The following is a 21,743-nucleotide window of genomic DNA, read 5'->3' on the forward strand; positions in this document are numbered from 1 at the left end:
TTTCTCCCTCTCTCCCTCTCTCTACCCATTCCTCTCTCTCTCTCTCTTTTTTTGTGAGGGTGCTTTTGATGAGCGGTAAATTGGAAATTATTTTGTGTTGTAATGCTGCTCTGAAACGTCTTCCCATTACCATGCGTCAGTCAGCACTGACAGTGAAATTACTCAACTGTCAATCTGGCTATCAAAAGAGGTGGGTAGGTGGGGGCTGAATGGGAGGGGGGGCATAGCAAGAGTTGGAGATTGATCGATAAAGAGAGGATGAGGGAGGGGGATAAAGAAGAACGGAGGAGTGTGTGAAGGCGTGCGTGTGTGTGTGTGTGTGTGGTGGTGGTCCATCATAATACTTCTGTTGTGATTGAATAAATCAAAGCTCTTGTGGAATTTAGCTGTCACCATTTCCCTCCTCCTGAGTGTTCTTATTACTGTGTGTGCGAGTATGTGTGTGTGTGTGTGTGTGTGTGTGTGCAATTGTGTGAGTTTGCGCTTGGCGTGGGTGCCATTACTGGTACAGGCACCATCTTGCGAGGGCAGGAGCAAATTAACCGTAATTGCAGATAAGGGACAATAAGAGGGAGAAATGTATAGAATCAAGCAAATGGAATAATTCCTTTGTGCGGCGATAATTTACAGCCTCACCAAGGTCCCTGAAATGTAGCTTAAATTCTCTCCTGCAGTGCCTCTGGAGTATGTGTGTGTGTGCATCCCAGTGTGCTTAGCTATATTTGCGGCTCTGTTAGAGTGAGTGACTATATTCTCGGCAATATAGTTGGGAAATAACAAGCTGGATAAACCATTTCCTACTGTTGCTGATCATTATAAGGCAAACATCCTCCAAAATAACCAAAATGCCTTTTTTCAGCGTAGCATAATTATACGCCTTTTGGTTCCTGTTAAAATAGCCAATTTTCAATATATCACATAGTTTGGAATTACTCACTAAAGTTTATTCTAAATTACATTATAAAGACTTATGGCACTCTTAAGATGGATAAACTACTTTTGCAAATAAAAATGTGGGCAGATTGGATATAGTCGACTCTCACCTGCATCCCTACACATTACACAATAGTCCATGATTGTTCTTGTATTATACATTACTGCTGCAGTGTGTGTGTGTGTGTTGTGATGTGTGTCTGTAATGACTGGTGTGTTGAGAGATTCTGCAGTATATAGGGGGAGAGAGAGGGGGAGAGACAGGGAGAGCGAAAGAGGGAGAGAGAGAGAGGGGAGAGTGAGAACTCCTTTATTGCTCAATGCTAAATTAATTGCACCAATTATTCACGGAGAGAGTTGTCTAGTGGCGGCCTTCGGGGGGCGAGGCCCTGACCGCTCTCCCTCATTTTTAATTGGCTGTCCTGTTGAATAATTGATTGGAGCAAATGTGAAATGGATGGGAAGGTCCAAGTGTCTTTCATCACAACAGGCCGGCCTCTCTGACAGCCGGCCACAAACAAACTCTGCTGCTGTACGCAATAAACAAACCACACGCAGTTTGAATCCAGCCTGGCCACTGCAGCAGGGTTAGAATAGCAGATATGACTCCTGTACAGGACACGGCCCTCTAAACACCAACCAGATGCCCAACAACAAGCAGAGAGGGACAGAGTAAATACTTGAACCGGGGCATGCTGGGCTTTATATTGGGGACTGAAAAGCAAATATGTTTAAAATGAGTGACTCAGGCTGGTGTATTGCAAAGGGTAAAACAATTGACCAGAGTCGTTATTCTAACTACTACATGCAGCATTTTGACACAGAGTAGCAACACACTGTGATTACCATAAACAAGTCAGACCATAGTGGAAGACTTTCAGCTTTTAGAGTTTCTGAATTAATGACACAGATGGTGGCAGGAATAAAAATGTATTGTCCAACCATCTATCCATACATCCATCCATCCACTATACCTACTTGATTGCAGGAGGCTGAAGCCTGTCCCAGCATGCCCTGGATGAAACACAGGGACATGTGGTCTAACTCCAAAAATGGCCTCCAAAGTGTGGAGGGACAAGGATCAGAACTCAGAACCTTTTATGTCCACTTGTAGCCAACCATCATGACACATCATGATCTAATTTGTTCACAGTAAAATACACCAGAGCATCACAATTACTAATGTACTGAATTCCATATTTTCATTCCATATTTTTTTAAATAATGGATGATGGAATATAATACAATTCTATGCTATCAAATGTAAAAACAACTGTATGCCCCCTGATGCTTAGATTGTAGTCTTAAAATACAAATACTTTTATGCACTTCCTTCACAACCACACACATACACACGCACACACACACAAACCCCTCGGTAATCAAAGGCTATTAACTCCTGGTGCTTTCGCAACAAAACAGATGTAAGATTCATGAGTCTCTGCCCGTGACTGTTGTCTTTGCCACAGGCTAGTAAAGAAACAATTAGTGCAGAGCTGGCCTCACTGTCCAGCACAATCAATAGTCCCTGATGGTCTTCTAAGCCTATTGACCGAAGCCCGCTCCTCTCCCTGACCCCCCATCTGTAGCAGCCGACAGCAGTTTCAGTCCGCCCTATCTAGACCTGGGGAGAGGGTTACTGGGTTAAACAAGGCCAGATCCATGCAAACATGCATTTCTTCGTGCTGTCTGCCCCAGTTTGCATTTGTATTCAGAGACATTGCAGGAGGTTAACCTGCAGAATAGATTACCAGCTACTTAGCTTGACGTAAAACTTAAATCAAGGCATACAGTATGTCATACAAAGTAGCTGGAAATACTGCTATACACTTGGGACTGAATACATCCTCAAGATATAATAATAATCTGTGCTTATAGGACAATATAGTGTAATGCAATCTATTACTTTTACATTCTAATAATCTAATATGTATTTGAGTGAAATTAACAATCTGAAAATACTTGAATCATAATTTAATTAGATACCGACAGAGCAAGGATGGTTTGTCAAAAATACCTCTTTTTTATGTTTCATCTGGGCCTTAAGCCTTATTCAATATTAAAATTCTTAACGTGACCAAACATATATTTTCCCTGTATAGGCATGGCATTTATGGTGAGTTACTATATCGTCTTTAACACACATGATGGTTCTAATCATGTTGGCATACGTGGGTTGCACACTAATATATGAAACATATGTCTGTTTCACAAACTTGAAGACTATAAAATGAGAGGACCGTAAGGCAGTACTGAATATGACACACCCCAGGTCTATGTTCACATATGCTCTCACAAACTGTGTGTGTGTGTGACTTATGCCAGTAACTTACACACACCATCTTGTACCAATCATCTCACTTAACAGCAGCCTTAGTGGCACAGAGGCAATCTGCTGATGTTAATTGTCTGAGTTTGTGTTTGTGTCCTGACAAAACCCTCCTCCTTCATTGCATGTAAGAACATCTGGACCGGTCCGACTCACTGCTCCCCAGCCTCCTGTGATGAGCTTCTCCTACACTGTGCCTGCCAGGGAGGGAGGGGAGGAGGAGAGGGAAGACAGCAATGATGGAAGGGAGAAAAAGGTTAAGGTAGAGGAGGGAGAGCAGCTGTAAGGATGAAGGGGTGGGCAGCGGTGAACAGGTGTCACTCCCACTGACGGGCTGCCACTGCACAACCACCCCGACTTCCCACCCCACCTACCCACCCACGCAGAGTAGTGGGGTTGTGCTGGTTAGAAGAGCACCCATCCCTCACCTGCTCTTCACCCCACGCCCACCTTCCTCCTCTCCATCAGCTGGCATAAAAACCTCAGCTCAATCTGGCTACTGGGCCCAAATTGACAAACATGCACACACTGATTAGTACACTCAAATGCCTGCCCATATTTATAAGCATGTGAACATGCCAATGCAGGGGCATAAGCTTGTGAATCTTTGTAAACACACACACACGCCTTTGCAATTTTTACAGAACAACACACACAGGTACACTAAATCCTTTTCAGATCATGTAGCCAAAGATAAAGGGCAAAATACATTTACATGTATAGTTTAAATATCAGTATGTATTGTGTCGCTAGGAGGAAATTTGATTGGCAGGCTCTGTCAGCATCTACACTACATTTGGCACATTTGTACATCACAAAGTCCGATTTGGAGAGGGAAGCTGATTTACATTTGAAGCAGAAAGAGAAAGAGGGTTGTGTTCTTCCAGCTCAAAGATGAAACACTGAGGTGTTTGTTATTGGCAATGCAGTTCAGGAGAAAGCACTAAACATTACATACAGTCAGATAGAGGCTACCAATCATCGCTGGAAGCACAATTTATTTACAGCAATTAATCTAAGATGTCAGAACTAATTTGACGGTAATGTATTGATGTTTAAAAATACTATTTGTAACACCTTTAGGGAGAATTAAAAAAAAAGGCTGGCTGAACAATAAATTAGACAATCTGGGAGCCAATCCATCCATCCCTTATCATCAAAGCCCTTACGGCCTTCAGTCCTGTCACTTTAAGCCTGTGGCGTTACAGGACATTGTGTAGGGAGGGACAGAGGGAGGTGCAGGTGTACGTATAAAGCACCCCACCCCCCTCCGCCTTCTCTCTTCCCTCCCTCTGTTTCCGTGGCAAGGAGGGCAGTAATTACTCTGGTGTCAGCGTTGCTGGGTGCGACTCCTCCCCCGGCAAGGGGCGGCGGGCATCCATAACCCATCGTCCTGCCACGGGGTAAACGCCGGGCCATCCATCACGCACCCACTTGACAAATACCTTCCATAATAGAAGTTTATTTTTATGGGAGGCTGAATCAAGGACTTTCCCATGCATACAAAAACGTGTCAGAATTATTTATGGCTTGTGCTGAGACGCACAATATGTCATATCAAAGTCCCATCCCGCTTGCCGGCGCGGCTGCAAGCTGCTGGCGCTTGGCCTGTCGATATCTCCGCTCGCTATCAATAATGTGGAACACCGCCACGATAAGCCTCGGGATTCAGAGGTCATACTCAACACACATACGTAGACACACAAACACACACAGGCATCACACGCATACATGAGCTGGCACATGCAAAAAAACACACACGTGATGACCTACAGAGATGCATATACAAATGCGTGTGAGAGTAGAATGAAATGACAGCAAACATGCTGCCAGCTGTGTGCTTACACACACAAATATGCACACGTAGAAAGTGAATACACTCTATTCACACTAATATAAAAGCAACAGAAATGATTAGGTTTCTCTAACAACCAAGATACTTTATTTACTTCACCCCGATGCCTCACAAAAGAATGAAACAAAGACATTCACAAGGCCACATCCTAACCACTTGATGGGGGGGGTTTTGCTGCAGATCGCCACATGTCAGTCAAAATCTCCACCAAGGTCAGACAGAAACAAAACGATTTTGAGACAAGAGAACACGGCAGATCTATTCAGTGCGTCTGTGTGCATGAGCGTCTATGTGCGCTAAAATAATCTTTGACAGTACGAGGTAAAAATCTAAAGGAAAAACATAACAACTTAAAGGAAATCCCCACACTGCAGCCGGCAAATCTGAGAGCTGTCAGTCAGCGTGAGTGGCAACCCCTTTCGCCCAGAGAAATGGCAATAAATTGGGATTCCTGATAAGGCCCCGGCATCAGCGGCGCAACGTCTGACAAAATAAATAAATAAAAAGAAAAAAATGAGCTGCTTTTTCCGTAGGCCACTTGAGTGCTGTCAGTCAACATGACTGGCAGCCTCACATGTCGCCAGTGGAGAGAGCAATGGAGGGAAAAAATAGATTAATGTACAGAGAGGGAGCAGAAAGAGAGGGTGGGGGCGGTGAAGAAAGAGACAACATTAAGCCTGGCTGGAAGAAAATGAATAAATACGATAAATATGATAATTGAAATGATGAGATTTGGGTACTTGGTGTTGAATTCCGCTGTGTGCCCAAAGGGATTAGTCCCTCATTCACTGTCATTTTTAGCTTTGCTGCTCCTAACACACATACACACACGCACAAACACTAACACCGTGCGCCCACATATATACTGTACATGTATATACATACAAAAAAAACAATACATCTACTTAACAAAAAATCTAATTTCACCATGTTGTTGTTTGTGTAAAACTCAGCAGGCGGTGATAAACCTGAAGGTAGCCATATACAAACCCACGGGCTAAGTAAATATAAGGAAAAAACAACATTGGTAGCAACGGGAGAACTTTGTCCTGTGAAGACAGAAGATGTATGGCTCAGGGGAGATAGTAGCAACAGTAAATGATTACCTTTTTACAAACTAGGCCTTTGTAATAAAATGCGTAGGGGGGAGTATTATCAATTCAGCTGCCCGGTGAAGATAGCATTTCTGAAGCCACGGCGAGGCTGATCACTATCTAGAGAGGAGCCTGAATCTGTATTCCTCACTGCAAGTCCAGAAGGAAGAGGGGTCTCGGACCTGTTTCGTCTGTGTGTGTGTGTGTGTGTGTTTGTGTTTGTGTGTGTGAGAGAGAGAGAGTGTGAACAGAGACATCCGTTAAGGCCTCTTATGCCTGCAGGCCCGGCTATGACAGAACCAAGATCTATTTTCTTACACTCACAATCACACAGACATGCACATGCACACTGTGTGCGTGTGTGTGTTTGTATGCTGAAAACACAGACATGGATTTGAAATCTCTTATATGTGCAAAAACATACATGGACTTCATCCCCTGGGCAAAAAGCCACATGACTAGAGAGGGGGCTGAATGTGTGTATTTGGGTCTGTGTGTGTGTATGGGCGGAACTACATCTTTTACTATGTGTGTATGTGTGTGTGTGTGTGTGTGTGTGTGTGAGAGAGAAATGCACAGTGGCTCTGAAGCCAAGCTGATTCTCTGTTAGATATCCGGTTCTACAGAGAAAGACAGATGACATACATACACACACACACACAAACATACATTCAATGACACACTCTAGCACATATTTGTCTGACAGCACTCAAACAGAGGAAAGACGACGCAGAAGAGACAGCAGACAGATAGACAGATAGCATGGCAGAGCTCAGCTGCCGGCCCAGAGTCACATCACTCACTGTCTACTCTCACACACACAAACGTCACCCACATGGTAAGACATGGCAACATAGACATAGACATAGACATAGACACACACACACACACACACACACACACACACACACACACACACACACACACACACACACACACACACAGTACTACAAGACAAAGGCAGAAAGATAAAGATAAAACTTGAGTAATATTGAGAAGGTTAAAAAATGAGCAGATATTAATGTGGCCAGGGTATTTCTGCTATTGTTGAAATATGAGACGCGGATATGTGGAACGGCAACTTATGTTAGTGTATGTGAGTGTGTGTGTGTTTTACAATGTTTTACAAATGCCACGCCCCTTCATAATCTCATCCAGCATGAAGAGTCAAGGAGCACAATTAACTTTAATGTCTAAAGAGGGAAGGAATAAATAATTGCAGTTACCTAGCCTAAAAACATGGCCTTTCAACAAAATAAAATATAAATATAAAAATATAATATAAAAGTATAAAATAATTAATAATTTGATGAAAAAAATATATGTTTTATATATAAAATACAATATACAGAATTGTGAATGGATCAACTTTTTCTCCTCTTTGCAGTTAAAATAGCACAGAGCACCGTTACAGAAATACAAAAACTTTTCCCTCTCTCTCTATCCTCCTTTTTCAGTTTTTCCTTTTTTTCACAGGTGTCAGAAGAGATTTCATGGCCTGTGCGTATGTGTGAATTTGCCACACCCCTTTTTAGTGCTAATTTACCCTTTTAGGTTTAATCTCTCTGTGAGTGGCTTTCCTCGCCCTTTAATTAGGCTATGGGGAGTCGACACCAACACTAAACACACACACTTAAGCATACTCCAAGACATGCACAAAGACTATATCATATACACACACACACACACACACACTCACATACTCAAGTACAACAGAAACACTCTCGGAGACTTGAGACACACTTGCTAAGACAGTCCTCATCAGCCCTCTGTGGGGCTCTTTCACACTCCGGCTCCCCTCAACTGCACCAGTCACTGAGACAGGACGGGGAAAAAAAGGGAGTTCGAAGAAGAACGAGGAGAAAAGTGAGATACTTGCACTGTACTTGCGAGAGGATGGAGAGAGGTGGTGAAAGTGAAGGCACTCATTACCTCTGTGTTTGTCTGTTAACTGGATATCTAAAGGACATTTTTGACAAGATTTCAACTAAACTTGGTGGGCTGGTTGGACATGATCCAGGGGGGAGAACCCATTAAAATGTTGGGACCGGTCCGTCTGATGGTGACTTTCACTTTTTGGCATGTTCTGTAACTTTTGATCTGCAAATAGTTAACATCCATCTTAGTCCCTAACTCACCTTTCTGACATTTTATTCTTCAAAAAAGGCTGGAGCTCATAAATTATCACTCAATCAATACCTTGTTACTATTCATCATTGAAAGACAATGTCATAATTAGAAGACAACACTTTCATTTCTGATCTGTTTGTCATGTTATAGCTGCATCAAGTTTCATTAGTCCAACAGTGGGAGACAGATGTTAGATTTGGGTCATATTTTGAAGACTTCACTAGCCTTAATTCTTTTAAATAGCTTTAGCGGCCGTCATTAGATCTTATATCATACTGCGAACAGAATGTGTTCTTTTTTTTTATTCAGGATACATCACGTTACATCAAGGTTCCACCACTTCCAGAAGAAAACCACCAGTGACTAAAATGTACTGGAATTGAAGTTGTGAGGGAGATTAGAGCGGGCAAATAAGTTATTGTTGCAGTTAGTAGTGCATAAAATCCATATTTGATACTTTTGATTATATGTACCAGATTTATACTTAACTCTAACTCCTAAATGCATATCGCAGTCAAACAATGTTGAGCACAGACTTGCGCACATACTTTAAGTCTGTAGGATTAAACTCTAGATCCACCAGGAGGCAACGTGAAAAACAAGTCATGCTTAGTTGGCACCAGAACAACTTTAAAAAAAAAACTACTGATTTTGCTCAAAAGACTATACAAAGATGCTGACAATCAAGTAGAACCACATTTTATACTTGTGTAACAAATGCAAAATAAACAGCAGCAGTAGTGACAACAGAGACGATATGCAAGGCCACTTAACGGATCCAGCTGTGCTCAATCAGCTTCTCCTCAGAGCTACCTGTCATTTCTTGGTTGCTACTGTCACCGTGCTGCTGACGTCACAAAAAAATTGACACAACTGTCTCCGCAGTTTTCTAGGTACAGCATTTTAGAAAAAGTGCAGCGTTAATATTAGGGGATGTACACAACTAATGATTCAAATGCAGGGTGTGTGAGGCGACTTTGTTGACAAGTACTGTATGTAAAGTGAACACGCATAAAATTGGTGGACTTTGGTGAGGAGATCTGGTTGTCATGACTGTCCTTTGTTTCAATAACGGCAATTATCCCTAAAGACATCATCGAATGAGTTATTTTTGGGCTCAACAAAACCCTGCTACTCTCTTAAATATAAAACAAATCCCAGTACACCACAGGAAAAGACCAGAAGACAAACCAAAGGTTTCTGGATAGAAATGTGAAAGCTTTTGTCTGCCACTTGAAACTGTCGTGCTTTATCCTTCTTCCCTTTAACTTTTATTACACCCAGTTGCTCACTTGACATCATCTGAAATCGGTCTCTTTCCTCTCGACCTATGGTATCGCTTCCAACCACCACCTGTACCAGTGCTTTGACACTGAAACTCCTCTCCTCCACTTCCACACTCCCCTTCCTTCTCTTTCTCTAAACAGACCACAGAATTACCCAAACAAAACTGGGTGCTAAAGAGGAAAATACAATAACAGCAGTAGTGATAGTGGCTTGTTATGTTGGAAATAAGAGGGCACTTAATTGGGGTCTGATAGCCTAATAGGCAGCCCCTCTGATTATCAACTCTGCACATTGGCTTAAATTAGCCCGCTGATGAGCAGCCAGGGGATTCAATTATGCTGGGGAAGAAATAAGGGGCCCTAATAGGCCACTGTATCAGGAAACATGGGACTGGGCTGGGCTAAAGGACCGATAATTGGTTGTTTAGTTGGGAAAGTTGAGTCTGTTGGTAATTAGATGCTGAGATGATTGGAGAGTCACCAAACATACGACACAGAGTAACTAAGGAGGCGACGGAGGGAGACAAAGGGTCCTTGCCACTGTATAGGGGGCAAAGGTCATAGAAAAGATCTCAGTAGTGCACTTCAACCAATGAGGGTACAGATTAGGGAACCATATTGGTTTTAGAAGTTGTGTTGATTTAGTAAAGGTCAATAGGGGGAAGCCAGGCTGAAATACAAATCAGCTCTCTCATTCTGCCCTTCTTCACAATTTCCACCTTTCTGAATTTTTTTTATCAATTCTTCTGATATCCTGTCTTTTTCTCTTTTTCCTCCATTTTTCATTTTTCTCATTTCTGTCTGTTCTATCCAGGATAGCAGATAGGGTTTGCTGTTAGCTATAGCGGGATATGTACAATGTGTATGAATTGAGAGAGATGGGCGATTGAATTATGGATGAGGATTTATAAGAGCCGGCGGCTTGTCTGGTCCCATATTCACTGTCCCATACAGAGGGAGAGGCCCTGCCCGTGAGCATTCCTTCCATACGTCACTCATAGGAGGTGTTTGTCTGGGTGTATGTATTTGTTTGTGCTTATATTCCTATGACAGCACACTCAATGGTTTCAGACAAGGCCGTGTTTTCCTTGCAAACATATAGTGCATCCATACATACACTGCTGCTACAGTATTCAACTTAAACTAAAAAAAGGCTTTTGCGTATTCACCATTAAGAGACCAAACGAGATTCACTGCTTGGTTTTTTCACTACCCAACTTATTTTCTCTATAGCAGAATTTAAGCAAATTAAATCAATCAGTGCGATATGTTCCACTCACCTGTGTCACCATTTGCATCGTCAGTTTTGTATGTGCCATGATGAGAACACAGGATTAAACAAAAGACAGATTGTGCCATTTATTCTGCTATCACACAGTGTGACTGGTTGAAACATGAGGCTGAATTTAGTGCAGTGTCACATCCCTAATATAAATATTCCATTGTAAAAAATTAAACATCAAACTGCATCTGTATTGCACAATTAAAATGATATCAGCGCTTCAACCAGAGAGAGAGAGAGGTTTGTCCTCTCTGATTACTTTCCAATCATTCACAAAATAAAAACCTGTTAGCAGTTGCAAAAAAGTAGTGCAAGTGCTGCTTCTTCTAGGGAAAACCTGCAACCTCTAGCTTCTGGGTCTCAAAACTGTAAAGAAGGGACTTTAGTCAGACCTGTGATTGGCCACTAAACAGCTGAGAGGAGGCTGATGCATCAGTGCCAGGAAAAAGGAAAGGAAATGGAAGAAGAGGATAAAACAAAGGGCCATTTGTTGTGGCTGATGTGTGATAAATGCAGTCGTTTGGAGGAGTTTTCACGCTCATCGAAGCAGGACATTATGCAGGGATTGCTGCTCGCTCGGCCCAGACCAGCCCTGGATTGGTTGACTGAGACAGAGGAAAGCAACGGTGTGCGATTTTCCTGAAACCGCTTAACTAACCCCCAAACACACACACCTCTCTGTGTCCCCTGGGGCACACTCACACTGAGCAGACACTTCTCCACTGAAATATCTCAACATAGAGACCATGTGGTGTGTAGGGATGCAAGCCCGAGTCCGTACTCAAACATAGGGTGACGCTCGCAGAGAAGGACATTTAAAGGTGGTATGAAGGGGAAGCGATACATACTGAGATAATACCAAGTTCAAAACAATCCACAGTGTGAAGCATTCCCCAGTGTAACGCAGTAGGAAGGCTGAAAGGTGTCGCTTCATAAGGGAATACTCCAATTAACACCCCAACTTTTTGTTTGAGCTTTGCTTCAAGTTCATACATGCTTGGTGAGTTTGTCGTTGGGGAAAACCGGTTAAGATGGCAAGACGGTATGTTGAGGAAACGTGCGTGAAAAGAGACATTTACTTAAGACTGACATACTCCAGCCAACAGAAGGTCACGGAATATTTTGGGCTGTGTTCATCTGATGATCAACCACATTCACATGGGCACGAAAGACTCTATATGATGTATTTTTAATGAATAACAGCAACTTCAATTTCATCTGGAACAGCTGAAATTAATTCCATCATCTGGTATATTTACAGGACAGGGCGTGTGTTACCAGGACACACTTTGCAGTCATTCTAAACTCAAAATAAGCAAATACATGCTCTGACAGCCTCAATGAACAACAATGAAGCATCTTGTTCAACTGATTTTACCATCGTACGGAGCAGAATGACTTTTTTTCATTACTGCCTATCATGTGAGAGCAACATAAGGAAGGTGACATAAAGATGCAGGTTCATCACTAACACTGATGACATGATGTCCTGTAGGTGTTTTTCAAAGAACTGTGATGCATTGTTTTTTTTTCTCACAGATTTTTCCCCGCACAGAAATGTGTCACATATAACACATTGTTATTAGAAACAGATGTTGATTTTATCGCCGGTGTCTGTGGCTTCTTTCACAACGTCAACACAGTGTCATATGCGCTGGGATACCAGGACACATTTGCATGACATACACACCTGTCCTCCACAATCCAACACAGTGCTGTAACACAATACACAGGTAAAACTCAGGAGAGTAATGTTTCATTGCGCGATGAACAGCAGGGGAAGGGAGAGGGAGGGGGGAGTCAGGGGGCAGGCGGATGCATAACTTAAGTAAAAGCCATCGAAAACCCTTATTTGTTTACAGATTTGTATGATGAGAAAAAATATATGCAAACAAATGAATTTGCCTGTGGTTGTAACTGTGTATTAAGATCATCACTTACAAGGCCAGGTCTCCCCTAGCCCTCTCTGGTAGCTATCCATCATGCATTATTAAGGAAAATAGAATCTGCATAAAGCTGCAACAATGCCTCCAAGATGTTTATTTATTTATTTGTTTTATCTTTTTACGCAATGAGCAGCAAATCCAAGTACTCCGCCAATGTTGGCTAATTACAAAGCATTTGATCGCTGTGCCCCCAAGATCTGTAATTATAACTGTGGTTGAAAATTAGGGAAATATTTCACAATTAAAAATAGTGGGATAAAGACACGGTGACAACATTAATGGTGACAACAGACCTGCGTATGTGTGTGTGTGTGTGTGTAGTCGTAGTTTCAGGCACCGAACAGCACAAGAGTCTGATTTAACAAACTCACTGCCCGGCAACCACAGCTGACCTCCCTGGAGAGAGATAGCATAGAAATAAGGAAATATACCATTTCCCAAGGCTGCACCAATCATAGCATACCTCCTGTGCTTTAACTAGAAAGAAAGTTATAGCAGAGGGGTAATTTAGCAAAGTCGCAGCACTGAGGTACCTGTAGCTCCAGCTCTGCAGTAGCACTATCTATGCCAAGATCACACAGGCTCTGCCACTTCTTTCTGGCATATCTCTACGCAGATTGTGCGACGAAGACAATTGTCATTACCATTTTATTAAAACGTGGCCTATCAGCAATATTTTCCCCCTCCACACATCTATCCTTTCCTTTTTTTTCCTTTCATTTTCCCTCAAATCCTAATCATCATTCGCCTCCATCACTAGCCGGGTCTTATTCCCTCTCTTCCTTCGTTTGCAAAGGACCTCTGCTTTCATCCTTGAGAAGGGCTTTAATTCGAAGCGCGATGCTGAATAAAGAGAGGAAGAGGGAGAGAGACCCGAGAAGAGAGAGTGATATGGAAAGACAGAACAGCAGTGGAGACGTCCGGGTGTCAATCAATCCGACGCGAGGGGCTGCGAGGGCCTGTGACTAGGGTGCGTTTGATCTGTGTCTTTCAAAGGGGGAACAGCGGGAAGGGCCATCACAGACGATTTGCTTCTCGCTGCTGGCCCTGGTGCCACTCTGACAGGGAGCAATCACAAGCAGGTTAATTCAACATCTACCTTCTTAATCTTTTTTCCCCTGTCTCTTTCTTTTGGTCTCGTTCTGTCTACTTAGATGAAACACTGCTTTTTCCACTACCACCCCCACCCGCGTCTCCCTCGCTCGCTTTTGAAAGACGGAGAGATCACAAGTGCACATTCTGTGCATTTTCAAACCACCGATAGTTTGATTGCTTTGGTCGTAATCAGACAAAGAGTTGTTGCTCCTGCATTGCAGTTTAGCTATGGTTCAGAACCACAAGGCAAAATTACGATATCAACAAAAGCCATCCAGGAAGAGCATTCTTTCAAGAAAGTCTTAAAGTAAATGTTTTTTATTCTAGGAAAGGCAACATCTTACTGAATTTTCAGATAATTGCGGTTGCTGTCTTGCTTTGGTTTATATATTTGATATGTGAAGAGAATAAGTCCTTCATGATGTCATCTTGAGTACATGTTGCATCAATTGTCCGAGAGAGGAGCAAGAATTGCCCCCATGATGACTTCGAAGGAGAATAGATATCATATTCTAGACTCATTGCTCAATGACTCAACAAGTTGAAAATATGAAGCTTAACTTTACAGCAGTTTTAACCACCAGTGTTTCAAGGATAAACAAAGGAGTTTCAACATATCTAAAATATCTAGGTGTGAAAACACAACAGACTGTATCCAGGGGGCAAGGGCAAGCAAAGAGGAGGATAAGAGAGCAGGGATATCGTGGGGTGAAAGGGTAAGGAGTAAAGGTGTGTTTGGGTATAAAGAACATGAAGGAGAGAGGTTAAAGGGGTGATGGGAAGGGAGGGTCGGAGATGGGGTGAAGGTGAACACAGTAAGACAAAAGTTAGTTCAAGGATTTGAAGAATCGGGATTATGATCCTGTTTCAGATATAAATAAAATAAATAATAATAAAGTTTTAAGAGTCAGCACCTAAGGACACACCAAATCCATGGTTCAGGTTCAAGAGGAAAAAAAGATCATGGTGCTTCCAGAATGCAGCCATTTTTCCAGTAATGTCCCTGCCTGGCCTCTTTGCCATGGTGGACCCCTCCAACTCTACTGCTTTTATGTAAGGTCAGAGGGATAACAGGATAAAGGCTGTCCTCTCTGCTCCTCTGAAGGACAAGCACTATGCCGATTGGATTTGGTGGCCTTCAAGGACAAAGGGAGAACACCGGGATACAAAGGAACCAATAGAGAAGGAACAAGATTTCATCTGTCTCTATGGCCTGAGTGATTGGCAGGGATGACTAGACCAGCAATCCTTGAATGCTGCCTCTTTTTGTGGCTGTGTGCCCTCCATCAGCATTGAATAGCAAGACTTGATCTACTGACAACAACACATTCAAGTGTTCAGGTAGATCTGACCCTGGTGGAATAATAGAGCTACCAGAAAGCTCCAGAGTTGCTGGAGCATTCAGGTGGTGGTTTAGTTCAGTGTATTCATGAATTCAAACACTAATCTTTGTGTGTACATTAAAGTGAAAAGAGAACGCTTACAAAGGAAACTTCACTGGTTCAATTCCTGAAACACCTGAAAGGTACCCGGGTCTTCTGTGTGTTACCTGCATGTAAGTAGGCAAGGTCTGGATTCTCAATGTCAGCATGATGCTCCTTTAGGTGGTTGCGGAACTCCATGGGGGCATTGGTGGCGTAGGTACATTTGGGACAGTTATACATCTTCACTCCCTCATGTTTCCCCGTATGGAGAATGTGCTTCCGGATGTTCTCAGCACAGTTGGATCTAATGGAGACAAACAAAGAAAAAAAGGATTCATTCATTTCTGAAATTCAACAACAAAGATTAAAAGATAAGAGTCATGAGGGGGAAAATAGAAGATAAATGTTCCCAGTGAAGGTTTGTTGTACTAAAATTTAATTTGGTACAATGATGACACAAGAGAGAAATAAATTTAAGCTGGGCTTTGGAGCTGAGGGAGCCAGCATGTTTGGACAAACTCTCAAAGCATTCATTGACTAAATATGCTTCTGTGAGGCCCACAATCTACAAAAGGGCAAAAGAAAATTGCTTTAGACAGCAAAACGAAGCACAGGCAGTATTTACACCTGCACATTGTTTGATATTTTGTGATATTTTATAACCGTTTAACATCGTTCTTACTGTTCTAAGTGGCTGTTGGACTTGAGTGCATCTAGAAACCTTGCAGATATGCCTCAAACATCCATGTTGCATATAACGTATCTTTTGCAATGGAATGAAAGGTATAAGGTAAGCGGTGTGTGTGCATGTGTGTGTCTTTGGGCTGGTCAGATAGGGCAGGCCATGCACTGAGCTACTGCAGGGTGTACAATGTAATGATGTCAGCTCAAAGAGTCACATACAACCCTCTCTTGATTAATGATGCTGCCTGACCTGCTCCTCAGCTCTATCTAAACCTGCCCACAGACACAGACAAACACACAGACACACACACACACACACACAAATATGCCCAAATGTACGTGCATAAACAAAACTAAAACATGCTACGGGTTATGCAATGAAAAAACATGTTTGTCTAGGTACACACTTACATACATGTACACAGGAACATACCGTATAAAGCAAATTATTCCATAAACACATACACACAAGAGCACACACACATAATACATCATGCAAGTAAGCATGTGCAGTGTAGAACACACACACACACACACACACACACACACACACACACACACACACACACACACACACACACACACACACACACACACACACACACACACACACACACACACACACACGAACCCAGAGCATCATGTGTTGATGGATGGGGCACTCGTGCTCAGTTCGGACCTGACATTCTCGGACAGTATAATACGCAATTACTCTCCCTTATCACCTTGGCCGGGACAATAAAGCCTCACGGTGCCATAGCTCACGCCAGCAAGGAGAGAATTTGTTTTCACATTTGCAGAGACACCTCTCTCCATCATGGGGCCACGGTCCAGCCGGGCTCCACTGGGGCCTTAAAAAACACCGGGCCCTCACTGGCTACTACAGAGGATGTCAGAGATACTTTGTTTGTATGAGGCATCAGATGGTCAAATGTGTCAGACTGACACCGAGAAATGGTGCTTATAGCCGTGCACATCCACCATTTTTACACACCTGTGTCAATCACCCAAGTTGCAAATTGGTACATATTGTTGCAATTACTTTATCAGCCATCACGAGCAAAACAATAACAGTTAAATCACCCCACATCTGTTCACTGTTTTTATACATAATGAATAAAAACAGCGATAAAGTTGTAAAATAATTTAAATTATCACATTCTAATATTGTGGCAAATCACTGCGCTAAGAATGCACTTAATGCTCAAACTGAACTGATTTCTAATTTGAAAGCACTGGCATAAATAGAAAAAATGTGAAGCAGAGCTAAAAGGTTCTAAAGAGAGCGCGGGTGGATTCCTGGGGAGGGGGGGGGGGGGGGGGCTTACTATCTCTCAGATATGGTAATGGTGTAATTGTCATATTAAAACAACACAACGTGCATTTAGGAGTCAGCAGGTGTCACAGTTAGTGAAAGCCCACACCAGACCTCCTACTATACACTGTATTAATTAGTCCAACACCAACTTCCTCCCCCATGCGTGCACTCACCATGGGAATCAGCAATACCGATGCTCGACGGATGTATCACTCCACCTCTGTCTCACTCTCTTGCTCCTCTCTTTATTTTATCCATTTCCATATTCCTCCTCCCAACGAGCTTATGGTAATGTGAAAAGTGTAATTGAGAGGCGCTTCGTTAGAGGAGATTTAAATGTGTTTCTTTGTGTGTGTTATGAGTTGGCAGGGTGGGGAAAGGGGGGGGGGGGGGGGGGCTGTATTTGGATCATCGGTGCTATTTGGATCTGAGTTTGCCAAGGGAGCCCAGTCATCAGCATTAATGTGGCCCCCATCTCTCGCTTCGCTTTACAAGGTCGCCTGCCTTCTTGGCATTGACAGTAAGTGTGTCATCCTCAAAGCTGCCTTCGTCGCTAACTGAGAAAGCATTTAAACAGGTAGATTGAAACGTGCACGGTGCGGCATTCAATAAACAATAATAGCCATGGAAGGATGGTAATGTGGCAAAAAGTCAAAGGCTAGATATCAATTAGATCATTTAAGATGCCACCGTGGCTTTAATGAGAAGAAACTCCACAGTGGGAACAACAGGAATAATTCCTTAACTGCTATAGTAGAGAATGGAAGTTTTGTAGGCCTGCATAAATAGCCAGAGAATAGTCAAATACATATTATTAATTGACAGACCAGGACTCTATGAGTGCAAAATCCTTAGAATACTTCTTACCACTATTCTCTATTTATGATAATCCACTATTATTATCGATCTCTGTTGGAACAAGAGATGAGTGGCACTTGATGGATGTTTCACTCCAAACTCACTTCTTCACATCTACGTACATCCATATCATTGTATTCAATAGGAGCGAGATAACACTGCAACATAATGCGGTGATATTAATAGTGCAGATTTAATGTACACCGGGCAAAAAGCATCTCTATAATCAATCATGTAACTGCTTCATTTGTTTCAGACCTAAATATCTTTCAGCACTGCTGCACCATATACGCTTGGTTTGTGTTGAATGGTCAAATGGGCTAAGTCATGTTCTTATCTTGGTCAGGCCACCAGAGATCCCAGGCATTTATACATGTATTCAAAGACTAAAAGCAGGGTGAAGGCTAGGCCCCTTACGGCTGTCTGAGGCCCCACATTCAATTCCTCATCCTCATATTAGTAAGCCAGCGGGGCGTTTCCGTCTCCCTCCTCCTACCACCTTGCTTCACTTCCCTCCCCTCAAGACCCCTCAGGCACCCCTGGGGCCACCAAAATGTTAATTAGGCTGCTAATTTACTGTTTCATTTGCCACTATTTGTAATGATCATTAAGTATCAATGCTGGAACAATGAGACCAGGAAACATTTGGAGTTTACTATACCCAGCCTCTATCTAATAATGGGGTCTGAAGCTAGAGTGGTAATCTGTTATTGGTCCGAAATGTATTTTGAGGTAAAAAACATATTAACCAGTGTGCTTCATATCTGATATGATGAGTATATTTCAGTTTGTATGATTAGATTACATAATTCATCAATGCTTGAAGCTCTTCAGCTAAACAGACCTTGAGCTTAATCAGGTATTCGGATCAGATTTAACATATGTATGTATAAATATCCCTCCTTTCAGCTGATTACCCAGGGTTTCATTTCTAATGGAAAAGGATTTTTCAATCATACCAAAATTAAATTAAAGGAAAAGCTTTTGAATTATGCAATTTTGCAGGTTTATGATGAGAATATTAGTATCGACTATCATCAATCCAAAATTAAAGCCGGAAACACTATATTGGCTTAAAAACACACTCAAGGTGAGGAACACGATGAAGTCTACACATGGAGTTGATTGACACTTCTAATTCTGCATAAACTATTAGTTACCTATTAGCTCTAACTGTATAAGCATCGGCCTTGAACTATCCCCAGTGATAGATTCTTAGCTGACAAGTCAAGATCTTGCTCATAACTTTTAGCTGAAGGTGAGATAAGCCTTTAGAGAGGTGCAAAATAATAGTCTGACTACAATTAGTACTTCTCAGCACTGCATTTTTTCTAGGTCAGACCACATTCAAAAGACATGAAATGAGTCGAGTGCTCCACAGCGAGCGGAGCAGGTGTAGCAAGCTGCCGAAATGACTTTGTCACAGAGGGGAAAAAACGAATGAAGAGTACATCTAAAACCAATGATGGGTTTGAGATCATTCCCTTTCACACTCTTCTGCCACAAGCTGAGGAGGACAGCACGGGATGAGAGACAAGGAGAGCGAGAGAGAGAGATAGAGAGAGAGGGAGAGAGAGCAAGAGGGAGAGGGAGAGAGAGAGAGGGAGAGGGAGAGAGAGAAGTGCAACGCCAGCCAAAACTTTTTCAATTTCACCGACAATTTCCTGTGTAATTACTGATGTGGTATGATGGTGTTTTAATGACAGGGACCTGCCAGTGACAGTGACATTGTGTGTGTGTGTGTGTGTGCGTGTGCGTGTGTGTGTGTGTGTCGAGGGGGGTCTGGCTGGGCCTGTTGATGATGGCAGAGTGATGAGATGGAGCCGTGCTGTGGAGATTAGACCTGTCTGCCCTCCTCGTCTACCAGTCACACACACACACACACACACACACACACACACACACACACACACACACACACACACACACACACACACACACACACACACACACACACACGCCCCCCAAACCTGTAGCATGCCACCCCCAACAATCCCCTTCCAAACGACCCTACCATGCCACCTGATATCACACCATCACATGCAGACACAGACAACAGCCTCACGCTGTCGTCATACACCTGCCACAGCACCCCCACCTATTAACCCCCTGATCATCAGCGCCACAGCGGCGGCCATCAGCGCCTCCAAGCGTTGGTGGGTCAATGAGCCAGTACCTATAGTCGCACCAGGGGCATCTGTATGGTTTTTCCCCGGTGTGAACGCGCTTGTGCCGTGATAGGTGGGACTGCGTGGTGGAGGCGAAGTTGCAGAGCTTACATCTGAAGGGTCTCTCTCCTGTAGGGTGGGGTGGGATAGAGGGGTTAAAAAGATGACAACGAAAAGATGGAATGGAGAAATTACACTAATAAACACACACAAAAACATACAATATCAGCTGTACACCATAATTGCTTTGCATGCTTGGGCTGAGATGTAGAATGGTTTTGCTGACTTCTTACATATCAATTGAAAATTTCCAACGCGAGTTAAGGACAAAACCAGCTTTTCAACACAACAACCTCATTTCCAAAAAGCAAATTCAATACATTGTACCACTAAGCGTTTCAGTATGAAGTTCCCTTGGAGATTTTTTCCAAATCCTGTAGGGAACTGTGGACTTGGAATATTTGCATGTAGATTTTGATGCCATCCACCCATCCCTCATTGCATTCAATAGAACGAGTTAGTTTATTGTTGGGACATTTACACAACAAAGCAAAACAAATGCTGTGCCTACAAAAGCATTATCACAACAACTTTAAGCACACGATAATGTTTAAACACCAGAATTATATACTTGTATTACACTGTTATTGGCCTGCACATTTTACAGCAACAAGGAGAAATAGGGTAAGGTGATGATGAAATGACATTTTTATGACGTGTTCTGCATGTTAATGAAACATTCTGTACTGTAAGATTGTTCGTGTTTGTGCATGAGGACTCTGTATTAATTACTGATTGAATTATATTTTTTTTATGAGGTACAGTAATGGGGTAAGGGTGTCTGGCGACCTCTGGGGACGGGTAGGACAGGAGCTTCAGTGCTGTCTCCCTAACCACACAACAGACATCCCTAGCTGTTAGGAGAGAGGAGGCGGGCTTTTCCTAACTGGGACAGCTCCCACACCCTTGGGAGCTTGCCTACTACATCTGACAGCCTCTACATAGTTAATTATTTATTTATTTTAAAAATACATATATGTGTTTATACGTTATTTTGTAAGTATTTGTTTGTATGAGCGCTTTCTGGGTGGCCATTTAGAAGCAGCAGCCAGGCTCTATCATGAGGATATAGCAGATTTCATGTCCCCAACTACAAGTTTAAGTAATTCTGGGTGTCCAGGGTGTGTCAGGACCAAAGAGATGATCAGACCAGGCCATGCACATCTCCGCTCCATCATTACTAGAGTCTTAATGCTACTACTAAATTCATTACTCGACTACACATTTTGTTCAGTCCTTCCAGTGTAGCAACTCGTGTGTTGTTGTTTGAGCTATGAGGAT

At 42.6% G+C, this 21,743-nt stretch overlaps 1 protein-coding gene across 1 annotated transcript in view; it reads right to left on the reverse strand.

The window, feature by feature from the left end:
• The window catches only part of znf407 (zinc finger protein 407), a 132,879-nt gene that overhangs the window by 22,391 nt on the left and 88,745 nt on the right, over nucleotides 1-21,743 (reverse strand). Inside the window, exons 8-9 of the mRNA XM_076150538.1 lie at nucleotides 20,411-20,531; nucleotides 15,500-15,678 (exon numbers count right to left, since the gene is read on the reverse strand). Of these exons, the coding sequence (XP_076006653.1) occupies nucleotides 15,500-15,678; nucleotides 20,411-20,531 (300 nt within the window). The remainder of the gene's footprint in view (nucleotides 1-15,499; nucleotides 15,679-20,410; nucleotides 20,532-21,743) is intronic.

The sequence above is a fragment of the Genypterus blacodes genome, unplaced genomic scaffold, assembly GCF_046128005.1.
Source record: "Genypterus blacodes isolate CSIRO-AG114 ecotype Tasmania unplaced genomic scaffold, CSIRO-AGI_Gbla_v1 ptg000052l_1, whole genome shotgun sequence".
Classification (NCBI taxonomy): domain Eukaryota; kingdom Metazoa; phylum Chordata; class Actinopteri; order Ophidiiformes; family Ophidiidae; genus Genypterus; species Genypterus blacodes.